The sequence below is a fragment of the Carassius auratus genome, chromosome 22 (genome assembly GCF_003368295.1).
Source record: "Carassius auratus strain Wakin chromosome 22, ASM336829v1, whole genome shotgun sequence".
In the NCBI taxonomy this organism is placed as follows: domain Eukaryota; kingdom Metazoa; phylum Chordata; class Actinopteri; order Cypriniformes; family Cyprinidae; genus Carassius; species Carassius auratus.
This window is the reverse complement of record NC_039264.1, coordinates 5,887,650-5,908,438: the sequence shown is the minus strand read 5'-3', so window position 1 is coordinate 5,908,438 and position 20,789 is coordinate 5,887,650. Positions and strand designations below refer to the sequence as shown.

At 35.1% G+C, this 20,789-nt stretch overlaps 1 protein-coding gene and 1 long non-coding RNA gene across 3 annotated transcripts; both read right to left on the bottom strand.

Annotated features, from left to right (window-relative positions):
* Window positions 1-963: 963 nt before the first annotated feature.
* LOC113039501 (striatin-interacting protein 1 homolog) lies at window positions 964-13,506 on the bottom strand. Of its 2 annotated transcripts, none has more exons than XM_026197391.1 (21): window positions 13,355-13,506; window positions 10,679-10,748; window positions 10,489-10,563; window positions 10,201-10,335; window positions 10,007-10,127; window positions 9,856-9,924; window positions 8,702-8,808; window positions 8,477-8,604; window positions 8,206-8,388; window positions 7,907-8,127; window positions 7,759-7,824; window positions 7,620-7,683; window positions 4,858-4,929; window positions 4,699-4,773; window positions 4,516-4,613; window positions 3,104-3,230; window positions 2,901-3,001; window positions 2,722-2,788; window positions 2,538-2,642; window positions 1,723-1,927; window positions 964-1,592 (listed from the first exon to the last, which is right to left on the bottom strand). In XM_026197391.1, exons 1-21 carry the CDS (start codon window positions 13,409-13,411, stop codon window positions 1,342-1,344), a joined length of 2,397 nt encoding a protein of 798 aa, XP_026053176.1. In that variant the 5' UTR covers window positions 13,412-13,506; the 3' UTR covers window positions 964-1,341. The 2 variants fall into 2 exon arrangements, with proteins under 2 accessions (XP_026053176.1, XP_026053177.1); XM_026197392.1 differs by having other exon boundaries at window positions 964-1,589; window positions 13,355-13,502.
* Window positions 13,507-17,268: 3,762 nt separating this feature from the next.
* Window positions 17,269-18,245, bottom strand: LOC113040639 (uncharacterized). Its single transcript, XR_003275265.1, has 3 exons — window positions 18,174-18,245; window positions 17,924-18,079; window positions 17,269-17,288 (listed from the first exon to the last, which is right to left on the bottom strand). It is a non-coding gene; the product is annotated as an uncharacterized LOC113040639 (long non-coding RNA).
* Between the last annotated feature and the right edge of the window lie 2,544 nt (window positions 18,246-20,789).

Here is a 20,789-nt window from a genome sequence, read left to right as displayed (position 1 = left end):
TAAATTCAGACTTTCATTTTATAAATTCAGACTTTCATTTTATATATTCAGACTTTTATTCCATATATTCAGACTTTCATTCTATATATTCAGACTTTCATTCTATATATTCAGACTTTCATTCCATATATTCAGACTTTCATTCTATATATTCAGACTTTCATTCCATATATTCAGACTTTCATTCCATATATTCAGACTTTCATTATATATTCAGACTTTCATTATATATTCAGACTTTCATTCCATATATTCAGACATTCATTTTATATTTTCAGACTTTCATTCTATATATATTCAGACTTAATTTTATAAATATAATTATTTCCTGAACGGCTTGCCATAATATATATATATATATATATAGTAACCCTTTCTATTTTCTCAAAGATCAGATTATTCAGTTGATGTACACAAGGGTCTGTTTCACACCATATGGCATAACTGTAAATTAAATAATAACTGTAGCATTTCACTGCATCCACAAACTTATAAAATCCTCACAAAGCTCATGAGATTGGAAAAGTACATAATATTGATGCACAAATGCACAGTAAACCCATTGCAGGAAAATCTGATGGGTAGGATAAAATGTCTATTTCTTTGCATTTTTGGAATAGAGAAATTGCCATAATGTCTATGAGGATATTAGCCTAATATTTCACCTACCAGACCGGAAATGATAAGAACAAAAACTAAACAGATATTAAGATTTATGCCCTGGTTTAGTTTGGCCAAGCACAACGCCTTTTGTTGGAAATCTACAGTATTCCATATGTTTTTCCCGATGTCTGACCGATTAGTACAGCCCAAAACATGACAATAAGTGACCATTTTCAGCAGCAATAATCAGCAACATATGCAAGTTTCAATAATCATAAAACTGGAACGTTCTAACAACCCTATTTCTGACCTGAAACTCAGAAATAGGGTTAAAAAAATAAAAATAAATGACCAGCGTAATCAGGGTCAATAAAGAAGATGATTGTATTGCATTTAGAACTTACATATAAAACAATATAATGAAAACACTCCAGGATAATTACAGTCTTTCACAATAACATCAGGTTTAATATTCTGCTGCATATAATTCATATTCAAAAGCAGCAGAAATAATAAAATAGACATAAAAATGACCTCTTAGCACCTCTGACTAACAAAGTAAAAAATACAAATAATAATCGCCGGTTTACTTCAGACGCACCATTATATTTCACAAACAGACGCGCAGGAAATGGTCCCTGTTGCTGGACTCTAGTAAGTGTAGTGTTGTTGACCGTTTTACTCTGGTAAAGGTTTTTTTTCACAACCACAGAGGTGCCCGAAACACTTGACATGTGTTCACTGCAGGAGTTCTTCCCAGGAAATGGGTTTGGAAAAGACCTCCCGTTCCAGCCAGAGATCGTAGTTCATTTGGAAGTCTTCTGGAAGGTCGATCCGCTGTCCCAGCACGCTTTGCAGGCAGTTGTCCACCGGGAGGAATTCAGGATTGCTCTGGCTCTTATCGTAGCGTCGGCTGTTAAACCGTTCGATGCTGGCACGTAGTGCGCATTCTTCCGCCTGGAAATCCCACGGGCGAGCGTCCAGGTCTGCTGTCAAAGATGGAGCTTGTTTAATTTTGACACTCAGGTGCAATAAAAAGTTTTGGGTGTAATAAATGATGCATTGAACCATTTACTGAAGAACCCAGAACCTTGAAGTCCAGATTCTTCCCCTACTCACCGTTTCCGTAAGCCCAGTCGTCGTTGAGGCGATGGCGTACTTTCTGGTATATCGCTGACATCGTTTTCATGTTGCTCTTCCTCCACTGTCGTCCCAGATACTTGGTCTGGACTTTGAGCAGTTTCAGCACATAAAGCTGCATCATGGCCTGCTTGACCTTCAGCGCCCTCTTCAGGATTGGAGCAGATTTGAACACCACCAACATCTAGAAAATGGCCAAATTTGAACGTCCTCTCCAGATACAATACAGTGCCTTGCAAAAGTATTCATACCCCTTCCATTTTTTTCCCCCTCAAGTTTTTTGTTATGTTGTTGCCTTATATTAAAATGCTTTAAATTACCTTTTCCCACATCAATCATTAATCTATACACCATAATGGCAAAGTAAAAAAAAACAGGGTTTTAACATCTTTGCAAATGTATTACCCTTATCTGAAGGCCGTTGAAATTTAGCTCAGGAGCATTCATATTGCTTGTAGATATTATTACACTTCAATTTAACCAGTGGCAAATTCAATTGAATGGGTATGATTTGGAAAGGCACAAACCTCAATAAAAGGTCTAAAAGATAAAAGTGCAAAACTCATACCAAAGCAAAAACCAAAGTTGTGAGAATTATGTTATGGTTTTTCATTATGGTGTATGGAGTGTAGACTCATGTGGGGGGAAAAGTAGTTTAAAACAGTTTAACACAAGGCAGCAACATAACAAAATGTGAGAAAATTAAGGTGTATGGATATTTTCGCAAGGCACTGTACATGAGCACAGAAAGCTGTAAAATAAAAATGTTTGGATTTGTTTGTGTGGTGTCTCACCATGGTCCTGGAGTGCTTCCATTTGGTGAGTTTATTAAGGATGCGCAACAGATTAATACAGGAGAACAAGTTCCTCCAGCAGAACTGATTATCATCACCAGCTTCCTGTAATCAAAAGCATCAAACAGCTCAAAGACTCGACTCAGATGAAGACTGAAAACATTCGGGTGTATATTTTTCTCACCATACTCTCAGCGGTGAGCTCTGGAAGCTCATGGACGATGCAGTGAGGGAAATCCAGAACTGAGATGCTGCCGAATAGATATGACAGATTACCCAAAATGCTAGAACAAGTACATTCTTCATGTTCCATTAAAATGTTTGGTGATTCTGAAATGACTAGAGTTTGACTTTAAGCTTCACCTGTTTTTAGCCGTGATGTAGGACATGATGTTCTGGTTGAAGAACTTGAGGATCAGCGGGATACAGTTGGCAAACACCAGATGCTGCGCCATGTGCTCAAACTGAAGCAGAAACGTGCTTTTTTACTGGACTTTTAAATGATTCCAATCACATTTCCTCACAAGGTTCCTCACAAACAGCTTCGAGGGTGTGCTTGTAAATACCTGATAGACGTGGTTGAGTTTGAAGTGTTTCAGCAGCAGCAGCAGTATGGCTGATATTGCTTTGACAATGATTTCTTTATGGCGATTCACATCTACACCCAACTTCATACTCTGAAGAACCGTAGTGCTAGAGAGAGATAACAGAAAGTCGAACAATGCATGCTTAATGTGCAAAATTTAAACTAATAATAATAAAAAAGTCTACTGTCTATAGCTTAAAGCTGTATAAGGAATTGCTCACACAGAAGTCACTTTCAAACCAAGCAGTTGTATCTTGTTTATAGTGGCAAATTCACCGGACCAACTTAAAAATAATGGCCAATTTGTTTGGGGAACTTTTCTGATTGCATGAATTTCTATTGTAATGACTGGATTTCAACTATGCAACTTTGCAAAGCAACAGCTGGTGTGACCACATCTTTAGTAAAAGATACATTTATAGTACAAGATACACTAAAAGTCAAAAGTTTTTGATTAGTGAGACTTTTTAAAGTTTTTTTTTTTTCCTTTTTCTATTAAGAAGTCTCTTCTGCTCACCAAGCCTGCATTTATTTGAACCAAAGTATAGAACATATTTTAATATGGAATTTATTCCTGTGATTTCAAAGCTACATTTTCAGCATCATTACGCCAGTCTACAGAGTCACATGATCCTTCAGGAATCATCAAAATTATAGAAATTAATACTCTAATTTAGCAAGGATGGTGTAAATTGATCAAAGGTGATGATAAAGACATTTACAATGTTACAAAATATCTATATTTCAGATAATAGAAAGTTCGGAAGAACAGAATTTATCAAAGAAACTGAAAAAGAAATCTACTCAGCTGTTTTCAACATAATATTAATCATAATTTTTTTAGCAGCAAATCAGAATAGAATAATTTCTGAAGGATCAAGTGACTAGAGTGATGATGCTTAACATTCAGCTTTGAAATCACAAGAATACATTTTAAAATGTTAAAATATATTAAAATTCTTATTTTAAAAAATTATATTACATGAAAAACTATTTAAAACAATTATTTGAAATTGTGAAAACGTTTTTGCTGAACTTCGGATCTAAAAATCCGAATCTGGAATTGTATTAAAAGTGATCATATTCAATTTAAACAGTTTAGTGACATTTTTGATTCTGACATAAAACTTTTGCACAAATCTATTAAAATGACTTTTGCCTATGAATTTTCATTGAGCAATGCTAAATTTAACTATACTTTTAGTAAAGATAGACAAGATTGACCAATTCAGCTTCAAACACAGACTCAAGTTATTAAGAGAATCACTTTGATTCAGCGAGTCCGTTGACTCATTCAGATCATTAGCTAGCAAGTTTTATTCAAGAATCAGTCAGTCCGGCTGACAGAAAGCACAACAACATCTGCAGCTGTGCTGTGTGACAGTGTCTTACGGCATTTCCTCGGGCAGCACGTCTGCCAGGATGTTGATGGAGTCAGTCTTGGCTTTGGACGTGGGAGCAGCAGCCAAGAGAATCTTCAGCAGAGCAATCTGAACACACACACACACACACAGTCTGTTAGTATGAGAACATCTCAGATGTAATGGGACTAGTGTGTAAGTGACAGTTTCTCACCATATACTGTGGTAAACTGGGTAAAATACCCTGGTATAAGAGCTCTGTGGCACACAACTCCAGCTCTTCCTCACCCTAAACACACAAACAGAGAGTGTGTTTGTGTGTGTGTTGAGCTCACCATCAGACATTATATTGCAGCAGTGAACAGTGACTCACGCCAGACAGTGGGGTCTTCAGGTACTCCTCTTCTTTAGTGCTCTGGACCTCAGCGATGGACACATACTTGTGCTGAAACGAACACACAAACTAAATGTTGACAAGGCAAACACTAATGCATTTTATTGGAGCAAGACACCACAAAACTATAGGGATTTTACTATGGTTAAGCTTAGTGGTGTCAAAAGTATCATCTTCGGTACTGAAATTTTAAAATGTAATTTCCCGCTAACATTTGATCGCTGTTGAGCTTATTCTTAAACAATGCCGATTGGCCATAGTGTCCACACGCTCAACAGATGCTACTGTGATAGGCTACAATGATCAATGCTTTATGCTACTTACTGAGCACAACAAGAGCTTTTAAAAGCCAAAAGTGATTTCAAATGTTTCTGTTGTGCTTCTGTGCTCAACAGCACTCAAATTTTTACGGGAAATGGATGCTTTTATATTTCAGTAACGACTGGTACTGAAGTTTGTACTTTAGCAACTCCCCTTAAGATCATTAAACCATTTCAACAAAGTGTCAACAGTTACTGTTTTTAATAAACAGTGACAACAGCAATATGAGAAGTTTAAAAGACATATGTTTGGGCCATTCTACAGAACTGGTCAAAAGCTGCCATCCAACAACAAAAAACATTAAAAAAAAGCAGTAGATGTTTACTAAGATTTTTCTGTTAGCTACAGAAACCCACAAATATATTAAAAATGTTAGTAAGCTTAATATATATATATATACACACACACACAATCATCATTTATTGGCTATTTTGAATTGGGAGGTAGATGTCTCGAACCCTAATCCCTAAATTTCAACTTTATAAAATTCTATTAATATATTTACATTTTATATAAATATATATATATATATATATATATTCTTTGTAAATTATAAAATGTGTAAAACGCATTTTCAAGTGATTACCGTAATGTGTATGGTATAGTCCAATGGCTGACTCTGATTTTAACTTCACCCCTGCATTTATGATCAGGAAATATTTGTGTGTGTATCTCTCTCTCATACATGTTGAGCAGAGAGACCTCATCGTTTTGAGGTAAATGTATTCATAAGTATGAAAAAACAAAATTTCACTATAATTGAACACTTCGGTTTCATAAAATTAAACTGCGAACATAAATCTGCGAACAACATAACTTTAGACGTTTACTCTCAGAAAATCCTGTTTTTGTAAGAGCTCAGACGGTGGGTTTTCGTTCTGAAAAGAAACCCAGGCTCAGGGAAATTAGCACAGCCGATCCTAAAACACGTCGGCTACCGCTACAGGAAGATCTGCAGCACTGTGCAGAGTAGAGGTTTAAATCCCAGTTAAACTAGATTTCCAGGATGCGGTTTACTCTGGGAACTCACTAACGGCCATCTGATCATTAGTGCTGTTTGTCTATGGCCTTTATGTTGGCTTAAACATCCTGTTTATACTGCGAGAGAGATGTGTTATTCACTGCAATGTCCACATGTTTTATTACAAGCAAGAAAAATGCGATTATATATATTTAAAAAGAGTGTTCATTTCATTAACTATTATAATAGCCTACAGTAAAATTCCTCTGTACTGTATAATGTCTAAGTCACATTAGAAATCAGTTATGATCAGGCACAATGCAAGGATCAGACGTTATCCCAGAATTTAACTTGTGACATTCAAAAACTAGACCACTAAAGGCAATGTTTCCTTATTTCACCCTCAAATTCCTTTATTATTTCCTTAAAACGTCAACAGCAGGCCTGACCGCTAACATGAGCCTGTGCGTGAGATAAATTGACTCATATATTTGGCTAACCATTAACCATGATGAGTGACCACTTTTATGTAGAATAACCTTTTCTAGAAGACTGATGTCTTACGTTTTGTGCCAGTGTATCGGACATTAGTCAAAAGTGCTGCTCAGTTACAATCTACTTCAAGAAAGCACAAAGAAAGTCATTACATGTTGCCCTCTTGTGGCGATTTGTTAGTGTCAAAGCAGAAAGTATATGCATTTCAAATACCAAACACATAAAATAAATATTATTATAGCCTAATCTCAGTGATAAAGTGTGCAAACGTTCTAAAATGAGCTGTTATCTGTATTTTAATGTCTGCACAATGCTTTCACTGTGTGTCAAATGGAGGGAAATAGTATTTGTGTGTGTATTTAGGCCTGACTCATGAATTTAAACTATCAGCACTTCTATTTTAAATATTTTAGGGGAAATTAAATCATGTTTTTTTTTTTTTTTTCGGTTCAGCAGAAGAACAGGCCTTTTAACATCCTGAAACCACTGGTAAAATATATTAATCGAAAATACCCCAAAATATGTAAGATGTCATGTGCTCTGATAATAGATGTGGGATTAATATGATTCCTCTAATCAAGATAAAAAAAATATGAGAATTAACGGCACAGTTACAATAAATCTGTATTATTATACAATAATGCATACATGCAAAATCTGTGGGATAATTTTTTTTCCAAGATGTTTCCAACTCGTGACTTTGAACCAGTTCTGTAAAATGGCCCATGTATGGATCATATTGTAAATATGCAAGATATGCATGAGCAGGGTGGGGTTATGTTAATGAGCCATGTTCCTTGCATTGCGTTAGCAAGCTCAAGGTTGTGGGTTCGATTCCCAGGGAACACATGTTAGGTAAAAAATGTTAGCGTGAATGCACTGTAAGTTGCTTTGGATAGAAGCGTCTGCTAAATGCATAAATTAGTTTAATTTAAATTTAATTAATTTATGTGGTGCTTATTACCTGTTTGAGAGTTTTGATGCTTTCATGTATGGGTCTGGGCAAACCAACCACTGTATCCGTGTCACTGCAACACAGACGCAAACATGCATCACTGCGGCTCACAGGAAATGAACAATCAAGATTCAGAAAACACACTCACTTTCCCAGCGTGTAACCGATGAATTTACTCCTGCTGGACTCCAGGAAGTTTTCAATATCCTTTTCCCTTTTAAAACAAAAGCAGAAATTGTATTTGCCTTCAAAGCCATCAAATCAACCATATCAAATGAAAGCAATCAAGCTCCTACCTGACTTTCGGAGCCCACGGCAGACCCTTGGGGAAACAGACCTTCTCAGAGGGGGGATGCGGGATGGGAGGCGGCATGACCTCATCACGCTCCAGCGGGAAAGGCTCCGCCTCCAGAGAGTTGTCGTTATCGTCATTCTCCTCTTCGTCCTCGCGGGCGTCATCAGCTTTATACGGGTCCTTCTCATTAAACGCATCCAGATTGTCCTGCTTTATAAGACCCTGAAGAAAAAGACGAATTTAAGGATTGTTTTATTTTGATCTAAAATCCACTTATGATGTGCGTCACATTTCTGTTACTTTGTGTTCTCTCCGGGCGCGTCTCTGCTGTTGCTCGATGAGGTCGGAGGCGGACGCTGGCGGGGACGCAGCTCTCATGCTCCTCACCACGCGGATGCTGTCCTCCGGCAGCGGCGGGAGACCCAGTGCCACCCGTTTACTGACTTTACTGCACTGCAGCTGCTCGAACCCTCCCAGAGTGAACTGGGATGCATCAGGAAAACACACAGACAAAACCATTAACACAACAGGCACTTGGTGAGATTTAATCCAAAGCTGTACTTGAACTCACCAGGATGGTCTTCCACAGCAGTAGCAGGACTTTCTTCATGGGGAAATGGGGCGCGTGGCCGCTGCAGAACTTGGTGACCATCTCAAACAGCATGACGGAGACGGGCTCGTGGTTATAGAGAGGAGAACCTGCCAGGAAACATCGGAAACAATTCTACTCTTCCATACTCAACATGTATCTTCAGATAGACCATCACAGTTTAGGTCAGCTGGAACACATGCAGACCGAGTTCAGACTTGAAGGTTTCTCTGATGGTTCTCCACTCTGGACTGTCTGTGGGTTCTTCACGCTGGATGGCCTCCACCATCAGATACATGATGTTCAGCAGCACCCTGTAAACACGCACACAGAGAGGGATATGGAGGACTGTGAGTGCTACTTAAAATAAATAAATAAATAAAAATAAATAAATAAATAAACCAATGATCAGTAAACCACGTGCAAATAAATTACAAATGACAAATAAGTACACATTTCTATTTGTTTATAAATGTAGTTAAATGAAACCGTAGGAAATAAATACATAATATTTATGTCTATTTAGGAGTCATTTTAAAAACAAAAAACACTTGAATGTATCAGAGAGTAAATTAATCACTTTAAAAATGCACAGATAAATATTTACAAGTTTTATTTATGTTTAAAATGCAGTTAAATGTAACAAAATAAATGAATACATACAATTTTAAAACTGACAAATAGAGATTTTAAACATTTCTTTTAATTTTTGTCTAAAAAGGCAGTTGTAATGTAACCATACATATTACAATAGAATTGTAACAATAAATCAATTTAAAGTTGACAAATAAACAGAAGTTTTAACTCCTGTTTAAAAATGTGGATAAATGTAACAAAAAATAAGTTAACAAGTAAACAAATAATGTAGTTAAATGTATAAGTAAAACACTTACTAAAAATAACTTATTAAATCATAACAGAACTTATAAAAAAAAAAAAAGACATTTGAAAAAAAAAAATTCAATTCTTGTTTAAAAATGAACTTAAATGTAACAAAATAATAAAGAAATCACATTCAAATTGACCAAAAATGTAGGTAAATGTAGGTAAATGTAACAATAAAAATCTCTTTTTTTTTTCACTAAATAAATGTTACAATTTTTTTAAGAGTTAAATTTAGCAATAAAATAATGTATTATGAATTTACTTTTCAAATTGACAAATAGAAGTTTAATATAATTAAATATAACAAAATATAATAACACCTAATTTTATGAAGTTGCATTAGCAATTGCTTTTCTATTTTGTATTCATCAGCTAAATTAAAAACGACATTTCACAATTCACATGTGGGACAATGAATGCTCTGTTCCCTATTAGTCAACAGCTAGTTAGCATACATGTCAAGTGTGGTGTTGTACCTGAGGTCAGTGCTGTCAGCCAGTGAAATGGCAGGTTTCCTGACCGCACTGCTGCATGCAGCACTGTTACTGAGAGACATTTAACACCGAGTTGAGTTATTAAAGCTTACAGATGTGAAATATGAATGTCTGTGCTTTCAGTTCATCTCACTCGATCTCCATGTTGAGCAGCTCCACCAGTGCAGTGAAGGCTCCCACATCCAGCAGCAGGAAGACGTTATACCTCATCCAGTGCTGCACCTCCAGATCTGATGAGCACTCGCCGAACGTCCCTGAAAACACACCAATCAGAGCTTGTTAACACTGAAATGCATGCATAAATAAAGATTACAGATCACGATTTACCTTGAGCCATGTACAGGATGGCTCTGGCGACTTTTAAGCGGCGCTCTCGGCAGATCACGTCCAGTCCGTCCAGCAGACGCATGGCATGAGCTCTGTGCTGAACCCAATCCAGTTCGGTCCATTTCTGATCAGGTACTGCGAAACACATAACACATGATCTTTTGTAACACACAGATCCTCTTATATGCACACACACACACAAAAAAACTTGAATTTTGAAATTTGAAACCTGCAAATGTGTGTAACTATGAAACAGTCAAGTTAAAAATAAAAGAGTTTAACACTTACTATGAGTGTGAAAATCTTCTTCGAAGCACTTTCTGTTGAGCAGGAACTCTGGTCCCTCTGTGTAACTGTACAACTCTACAAACAGCGTTTCATATTGGAAAACAACATGTTATTGTTGTCTGCAATTGGTTTATGATTTGCTATATTATTACATAAGAAAACAGCAGTAACAGAACCAGATCGCTCTCACCTGACAGTTCAACTGTCCATTTATCAGCATCTGAATACTCAAACTCCAGATCAGGTGTTTCTGAAAGACCCTGAGACACAAACACAACATATTAGTCTGTTTATCATCCATTTTCATGTTAAATACAGTCTTTCTTGGTCGCTGTAATTGTCCATCATCAGCTGACAACTGATTACAGCTCAACCTTTCAAGAGAGACAAAATAGCTGTTTGGAATAAGCTCATCCTTGTGGTGCTTACATGCATTTATTGTCCACTTGTAGGGAAATCCAATTGTTAAAAGGCTATTTATAAAAACCGTAGGCCATTTTTACTAACTGCTTGTGGGAGCGCAAACCATCTTTTGGTGTTAAAATAGTACTTTCAAGAATTGCTAAAGAAATAAAGTAAGAGTGCTGAATTTTGGTTAACACTTTCTATGAAGCCCGTATTTATAAAACATTATAAGGGTACTCTTAAGGCATTATAATGAATGCATAATGCATTACAAAATCAATCTTATAATATGTTATATCAACTCATGAATAATCATAACAACAATTATAATACATCGTAATACTTACGTATATGTGGTTACAAGTTTAAGAGTATGATTATTTATAACACAATGAACACCATATTAAATCTACTTCATTTACAGTATAATAGACTGTATCATATCTTGACATTGTTTATTTCAGATCTGCACAGTGTCTTACTACAGCTTGTGAGTGGTTAGATATTGAGTGTTTCTTTTGGAGCTACTGTTAATTTATTGATGTGAGCTTAATACTCCAACAGAAAAAAAAAATGCAAAGTTTTTTATGGTTACATTTTATTTTGATTGTCCCCTTAATCAATCGACTATAAGTGACTTTGCCACTACATCTCAACTAACTCTCATTGGAGTATCAGTATGCTCAAGAATGGTAGAATCTAGTTTGGTAGAATAAGTTCAAAGCAAATGTGTCTTATTACACATTCATCTGATCTGATATCTGATCTTATGGTTGTCTGAGAGAGAGAGAGAAAAAAAGTTATTATTATTATTACTTCTTATAAGTGGTCTTTGACAACTTTAAGTAAAGTAGCATAAGAAAAATGTCAAGTTACGAGACTTATAATAAATTATAACTATGAGAAATATAATCCATTGTAAAAGTTGAAGCAACGTGTTCATTGTGTTATAAATCATCATACTCTTAAAAGCTATAGCCAAAAATAATTAAATATTATAATATATTAAAACTGTTCTTATGAATATTCATGAGATGATACAACATATAAGGTTTTTTTGTAATGCATTATGCATTCATTATAATGCCTTAAGAATACAATTATAATGTATTATAAATACGGGCTTCATAGAAAGTGTTGCCGAATTTTGCGCCTGATCTTACTGAATATGTATTTGTAGAAGTTTCCTTTTATCCGCAAAATTTATGGGAGAGTATTAAAACGAATCACGCAAAGCAATTTACTAACGTTTGTGCTCGTCAAAAAACTAGTATTTGCATCATTTTTTTACGCTAAAAAAAAGAGTGAACTAAAGGTGGTGTATGAAGGATTGACAACGACAGGTTGAACTAGGTATTACAGTCTAAATTCAAAATATTGGTTTTTAATTTATTGGTTTTAAATATTGAGTTTTTTTCTTTTCTTTTTTTTACACAGAATTGTGCTTTAATACTAATTTGCCATGTTTAGTCAATCTGGCCCCATACGAGCAATTAACATAGTAAGGACATAAAAAGTACTTAAGGCGAGTACACTTTTATATGTTTTAACACACTTAAGTAATTTTTAATTATGCAATAATGTAAAATTTTACTCTTTAATTTGAATTACCTTTTAAATTATTGCATTAATAACCAATGGTTGGTTATACTTTACAGATGTGTTATTTATAATACTTAAATACATGATTTACAGGTTTAGATTAAAATTCAATTATATATTTTTAGTTTACTAAAAAAGCTTGACAGCACATTTGGCAGAGCACACTTTAACCATATTTCAAAGAAAATAGAATTATGTAAATACTTGTGAAGCTGTATTAAAGTTGGTCATAAAAGCACTGTTCATAAAATATGAGTGCATTTATTTTCAATTTAATCTATGATACATTTTCATGTAACAGCAAATTTCATGCAATTAAAAGACTGAAAGCACGGCATTTAATCTGCATTTGAATATATTCTTTTAAGTATGCTAGATCCACAATAAGTAGTTTTATTACTACAGAGAGATACTGGTGTTTAAATATTAATATTATGACAAATATGGTTTATTATGTTCATCGTACAGTCAGCCGTTATCTAGAGTTAAATAACCAATCAGAATGAAAAAGCCGAGAGAAGAGATGAATCACAACCAATCATTAAAGGTCGATGTTAATTACATGCATCAATCACGCTGTGTTATTCATTAATATATGTGTTCACTAATTATAAAATAATATGAGGGATAGCAAGTTAACTGTTGTTTAATTAATTTTGAGTTTTGTTACTAAGCACTGGTCATGAACATTTACAATTACGATGCTCTTTTCATATTCTGAGCTACAGTTATAAATAATCTATTAATTTTATTAATATTTTAATGTTGCTAATGTTTACGCTAACACTTCTGTCAAAACAGACTGCAAAATTGCATATATACAATCACAAGGGTCTAAACAGCTTCGTCTGACTCTTACCTCAGAGTCCTTCCTCTGGTCTCTGCTGAACTCGCCTCGCATTTTATTCGGCAACATTTGGTTCTGTTTCTGTTTGTTGTTAGCTGATAAACCGACACCCTCGATCTTCACTCCACTTCCGGCTCCCGCTCCACACTCTCGCGATACTACAACCTGAGGCTTCAGCGGCTCCTGACGTGATGTTCAATGGTTTATTTCATGACCTTGATTTAATATAATTATTGCTATTTTTTACTCACACAATTACTTTTCATAATATATGAGGGCACCGCATGTTCCTTCAAGGTAAATAAACAGATAAATGAATGAATGAATGAATGAATGAATGAATAAAGGGTAACTAAATAATGCGACCCTGGACTGCTACCACAAAACCATAAAAGTCATCAGGGCACATTTTGTGAAATTCAGATTTATACATAATCTGATAGCTGAATAAAAAGCTTTCAGTTGGTGCATGGTTTGTTATAGACCCCGAAGCCGCCGCCAGGCGCCGCCATTTGCGCCATTTAGAATTTCAGCCGCCGCCAGCCAATAATTTCCTTAGCCAAATTGAGCCGCCATCTGATAAAGTTTGGCTGAGCCGGCTAGAATTATTTGCATCAATAATAATAATAATTCTATCACATAGAGACATTAACACACGAAATATATAAACAATACAGGAGATCTATTTTCCCACTGGTTTTATAACAGCGCAGCCTCTGCTCGTTGCTACGATACACAGACTCAGTGAATTGACGACCAATTAAAGTTGCTCGCAGAAGAATCGATGCATTTTTTTCTCGCACTGCGGTGAAATGGCGGAAAGAAGCAAGCAAGGTAATTTTGATCTCACTTCTCACATACTTTCCTAATTCTTACTTACTTTTATTTTAACTTAGGCCTACCCAGGCTTTTGTTAAATCTTCAGGGCACGGTTGCACAAACACCTGAATCAAAGATTGATGTTATGAACCAAATATTTTGGAACGGAGAGATTTATAGCACTGAACGTGATATTACTGCAGTAACAAACCACCGTTTCCACATTGCTAATTCACGACGCATGCTTCAGTGTACATTGATGTGAAATGTGCAAAACTTTGTCCAAAATAATACTGATAACAGTGTGTGTTTATATTAAGGCGAGACACAGCAGGCAAAAACATCGTTTTTTTTTTTTCTGGTCAATTTTGAGATTTTTGGATATTTGTCTTCAATAACATGTCTTCTTTCAGACTTGTGGTAAAAAAGTCCGAAATACACATTTAGGTCATTATTTTACTACACTTCGTCTGTTTGCGTCTGTAGATTTCTCATAAATTCAACAAAAGTTTGCGTTCTTAATCAACATACTTCTCCGCGATCTCTGCCGTCACCCTCTCATCACATGCACCGTTAGGAAGCTCTCTCTCTTCTGTACAATCCTGTTGGATCCAAATATGGTCATTTCCTTTTTATCAGCAACCAATCGTGAAAGTAAAAAGACTGAATGCGCGATCTCATTGGCTGATGATAAATCTTTAAAGCTCGTTTTCTCAAAATGACCTTTCTCTCATACTCCAAGTCCGAAATCTCCACTTCAGTAGTACCTAGTTATATTATGAAGACATTTACAGAGGGATTTGTAAATATATTACTCATAGCCTGATATATATATATATAACATGTTATTCAAAAAAACATGGCGAAAATCATTTTTTTAAGGCTATTGTCATATAATATTCTGATTTACAGGATAACAAAAGTAGATATCCATAAATCCCTCTGTAATTTTCCCCCCATCTAATATGTGAACACAATTAAAAAATATTTTTAACCTGGCTTTATTTCGTTTTTTTTAATATATATATGCAAATTAGCACATATTTAATTAGATATTGCCTTAATTCAATATTTTTCTCGTAAGTAATCAACTGGGAAAGTTTCATGGTGATATCTGCTAGTTAAAAATATTACCCGTAGTGTCTCGCCTTAACTATAAAGTTGAACAGCAAATTACTGTACATGTCATACACTGTAAAAATGGAACAGTTGGATCAACAAAATTATGTTTCCTCAACTTAAATAATTATATTTTCTCAACTTAATTTAGGTCAATCACACAAGACTCAAATTGCTTTGGAGATATTTATTACCATTAATTCATTTATACGCTAACAGTGTTTTCCATATTACAAACTTTGAGAAATCATTTCATTTACTGCCACACTTTACATCCATAACCGTTGTCTTTGCACTGCATATTTTTATAAAAATAAATATAAAAAGTGGTTATGCCCTTAATGAGCCACCTAAAAACAATTAAAGGGATTGTTCAATCAAAAATTTTTCAAGTTGTTCCAAACCTGTATGAGTTTCTTTCTTCTGCTGAACATGATGTGTTGAAAAATGTTGGTAACCAGACAGTTAACCGTACCCATCAACTTCCAGCAGGAAAATAAAAGATTGAAAGTCAATGGGTACAGTCAACTGTCTGGTTGCCAACATCTTTTGTGTTCAGCATAAGAAAGAAACTCATACAGGTTTGGAAAAACTTGAACCATTTTTGGGTGAACTATCCCTTTAATATTCTTAAAATAGAACCACATAAGTGCATTTATAAGTGCTTTAGAACAGCTTACAGGTAGTGCCCTAAACTGAGCCATGTTTATATATATATAATATTAGGGCTGCACGATGTGTCGTTTAAGCATCGATATCGCAATGTACGAATTCACAATAGTCACATTGCAGGATGTGCGATGTAGGCTGTCATAGTTGATCCGTTATTCATTAACTGTACGGCCCTTGACGAATGTGATTGGCGGATTAATTTCACAGCAGTTTTAAAATGTTAAGTCCTGTGAGTTTAACAGGACAGAGAGAGACAGAGCGCGAGAGCCCCGGCCGCACGCTCACCATCTTCAAACAACACGAGCGCCGTCTTGCTCTCTCTCCCTCGCGCATATTAATCAATTGACACGATGTTGTCGATGTGTAAATCATTTAAAATGAGAATGTAAGTGTGCTAACCCTATTTTTGTTTGTAAGAAAAAATTTGATTAGATTTCATATCGCAATATATATCGCAGAAAAATAAAATATCGCAATGTAATTTTTTCCCAATATTGTGCAGCCCTAATATTTTATTTATATATATATATATATATATATATATATATATATATATATATATATATATATATATATATATATATACACACACACACACACACACACACATACATATACACAAAACCTTAAACAGCTCATGGAAAATGTTTTGACAGCTTGGAGTTATAGGTAATTAGCCTTTCACCAATGTAAAAGGAACAAATCAACTACAGATTTGAACAACTACACACTAGACATATGAATGAACAAATAGATAGTCTTACAATAAGAATACATGCCATTCAACTATAATAGAGACATTGTTTCAAACACATGCATATTCAAACATTACTGCAAGTTAACTTTAGTCTCCCGAAAAGACTTTGAAATTTTGGTGTCATCTTGTGCTGATCGAGCTGCAAGAGAACTTTCTGGAATACCTCGAATGTAAAAAGTGGTTTTTGATAAGCCAGATTGATGTATATCATTCCGGTGAAGCAAGGCACAAGCTGATGTGGACGAAGACAGTTCATTAAGAACTTTAACACCCTTGATGACGACACCCATGTCAGCCTGTGGTTCGTGATGTTCTCCCTCCTCCTTCCGAATAACATACACCGCCATGGTGAGCTGCTCCAGCTCACCCTCGCAATCATCTGCTGGTTCTCCTAAAGTAGTGTACATTATTATTACTACATTTTTCATTCATAACTACAAAACACATTTTGTACTTTTTGAAAAATCTAAATACAATTTGTGTACTTTCAACTCACAAGATACTCCTTAAGGATTTCCCCCCAGGAAAACGATGAGGGCCTTCAGGACACACTCTCTTTTTCACGTGAATGTTTTCAGTCTGTGATAAAGCAATCGATAACAATTAGATTTACACCCTAATATATTTAATCATTCTTGATTAAAGGGACACAGTAATTCACCCAAACATTCTAATTTGCTGTTAATTTAGAGGCCATCCAAGATGTATGTAGACTTTTTCTTCATTATAACAGTTTTTTTTGCTGAAACCGTAGTCCACTGTGATTTATATAATGCAAGTCAATGGCTAGTCACTTTGAGAGTAAAAAAAAAAAAATTCTTGCATAGACCGAATCGTTTCACTTCATAAAACCTCAATAAATTGTCAGGACCCACAGGTATTAATTTTGTTTTGCCTGTATGTTTTACATTTTTTTTTTTTTTTTTACTTGAATTAATTAAATAAAAATAAATAAATAAATAAATAAATAAAAACTTTACTGTTCTACTGAAGAAAAAAAAAGTCACCTACATCTTGGATGGTAAATTAACAGACATTTTTTATTTTATGAGTGAACGATCACTTTTAAATTATCTATTTTGATTGAGTGGTGATGACAATTTCAAATTTCCATGCTATGCAACAAGTATTTAACAACTAAATGTTACTGTAAAACATACTGTGACTAAAATAAGATTGTGTAGTTGATATTAATGTAAAAAACACAGACGTACCTGATCCAATATGTGAAAAATTGCAGCAGTCTTCTCAGGGGTTGCTCCTCCTTTGGAACGGATTACTCTGATTAGTTGACTCATGTATACATCCAACTGTGCAAAGAACATGTCTTCCAGTGGAACATCCATAAGCCTATGTAACTCTGCATTGATCTGAAAAAAAAAAAAAAAAAAAGTCAACAACAGTCAAACTGCAAATGCAAAATTGTATTATATAATATTATAGAATTTTAACTTATTTCAATACCTCGTAATGTCTGAAAAGCGCAGGCCACCTCGCCCTGAAATTCCTGACACTGAGCTCCTGGTTCACTAACGTGTACCTCCTGTCATCTGTAAGCAAACGTGAGAGACATTTTCTCCTTGACAACACTTTCATTTTTCCTTTTTTCAGTCAGGGCACTGATCAGGGAATCAGTAAATGGGCTAACTCTCGGGATTTTATCCAGTATTTTAATATTGCCTAAAATATCCAGGTTTTGGCTATTTGTACTGTGCAGATTGATCGTTGTGTAACATACATGAGAGCTACAAAGAGCAGAGCAGACGGCTACTTATGGTTTCTAATCGCTTTCACGTGTTTATTCGTTCGTTTGACTTGAAGCACTGTGGCGCACTTTGTTTTTTTTGGGGGGGGGGGGGGGGGATTTGTTCGCAGCGACGCTTCAAGTCAATAGAACGAACAAACGCATATTTTAATTGCTTTGAACGTCCCCTCTAGATCTCACCTTCTCACACGCAGCACCACGATTGGTCGATTATGTACAATACCTGCATGTTATTTGTCAAACTGCTCTGGATGTTTTAGGCATTATTAAAATCCTGGCCGGGATGTGTCCCGTATGGTCACCCTAACCCAATAACTTTCATCATCATATTTCTGGGCGAAAAAAATGTATAGAAGAATGAATCAGAGCTAACGTTTTCAAAGAAAAAATAAAAGAACAGACAAACATTACATTAAAATCATACTCAATACTTTAATGTAGGAAATCAAATTCGAGCATTTTATCCCGCTCTCCAAGCACTTCCCGCCCAACGCATTTCCAATATCTCGCGCGCAAAGACGGTTAACATTAACTTAAGGAGGCATCAATTAAAAAAATTATTTTATACACACACTCAAAGGATCCAAACTGATCACATTTGTATAAAACAAACGAGTAAATGCAACATATGGTATACATAGAACATGTTCAGCAACGCTATATCGCAAACGTACGTTCAAAAATTCGGTTAATTAAGTGTTCGTTCGTATTCATGTTCACAAACAACATCAATAAACTCATAAACAACTAAACACACGTCCAAAGTTTAATTGTGGCGTATATTAATTAAAATAAACTTCCAACCTACCTTTTTCATCCGAGTCCGGAGAGAAAAAATGAATGAAACCGTAGTCCACTGTGATTTATATAATGCAAGTCAATGGCTAGTCACTTTGAGAGTAAAAAAAAAAAAATTCTTGCATAGACCGAATCGTTTCACTTCATAAAACCTCAATAAATTGTCAGGACCCACAGGTATTAATTTTGTTTTGCCTGTATGTTTTACTTTTTTTTTTTTTTTTTGCAACATATGGTATACATAGAACATGTTCAGCAACGCTATATCGCAAACGTACGTTCAAAAATTCGGTTAATTAAGTGTTCGTTCGTATTCATGTTCACAAACAACATCAATAAACTCATAAACAACTAAAACACACGTCCAAAACTTTAATTGTGGCGTATATTAATTAAAATAAACTTCCAACCTACCTTTTTCATCCGAGTCCGGAGAGAAAAAAATGGCGGCTGTCAGTTGAGAAACAGAAGTTGAAATCGGGCTCGTGCGTCATGACGTCAGAAAAAAACGTCTGACGCGGAGATTCTTTTAAAGGGAAATTATACTTTGGGTGAAAGTGAGATATTTGAGTATTTGTGAATTTCTATGCGCTCAAGTTGAATAAGTGTACAATAATCCATTACGATTAGGAAAGCAGAAATACGAAGTAAATAGACTCAAATAGTTCTAGTAATCCAACTTAGACCCATGTTCACTTTTTACAGTGTAAATATATGCATAACGGTAGTGTGCCGGTGGAATGCATGTTTAGTTCCACTTGCCTACTGCTCAATGGCAAACTATCATCACTTGCTCCTTTAAGCTGTAATATGCTTCATCCATGATAATGCCAAGTTATTGTATACAACTTAGACTACATACATTTAGCCTAAACACAACACATTTGTAGGCTATTTGAAAATGTTTAGTAGCATACAGACTACAAAATAAATATGTGCATACGTTGTGAAAGTAAAATCTGGTGTTTTCTTTATTACATTGTATTGCATTTTGTAGAAATATAGTGCCATGCATTGCTTGGAAAGATTGAGATCTAGTTAATCAGTATAACATAGACATCTGTAGACATGAAGTGGCAGCTTCAGCCATTTGCAGCTATGAAAATTTTGGCGGCTGCAGCAGCCATTTAGGTTTTGGCTGAGCCGGCTAGCCAGCCAATAACTTCATCAGCCAGCCATTATTCTCAAAACAAATGGCTTCGGGCTGTAGTTTGTTAGGACAATGGGATAATATTTGGATGAGATACAACTGTTTGAAAATCTGGAATATGAGGGTGCAAACAAACAAACAAAAATTCTCAATATTTAGAAAATCACCTTAAAAGTTGTGTCCAAACTCCAAATGAATTCTTAGCAATGCATATCATTAAACAAAAAATAATAATTTTGGATATATTTACAATATGAAATATACAAAATATATTCATGGAACATGATCTTTACTTTATATTCTAATACATTTCGGCAATATACCCTTGCTGCTTATGACTACTTTTGGGGTTCAGGGCCACATATAA

Excerpts from the sequence above, each read along its gene's own strand:
- LOC113039501 (XM_026197391.1), bottom strand. The coding sequence starts at position 13,411 with ATGTTGCCGAATAAAATGCGAGGCGAGTTCAGCAGAGACCAGAGGAAG. Across the intron at positions 10,128-10,200 it reads CATCCTGTACATGGCTCAAG|GGACGTTCGGCGAGTGCTCA; the intron begins GTAAATCGTGAT and ends GTGTGTTTTCAG. Across the intron at positions 8,809-9,855 it reads GCTGACAGCACTGACCTCAG|GGTGCTGCTGAACATCATGT; the intron begins GTACAACACCAC and ends GCGTGTTTACAG.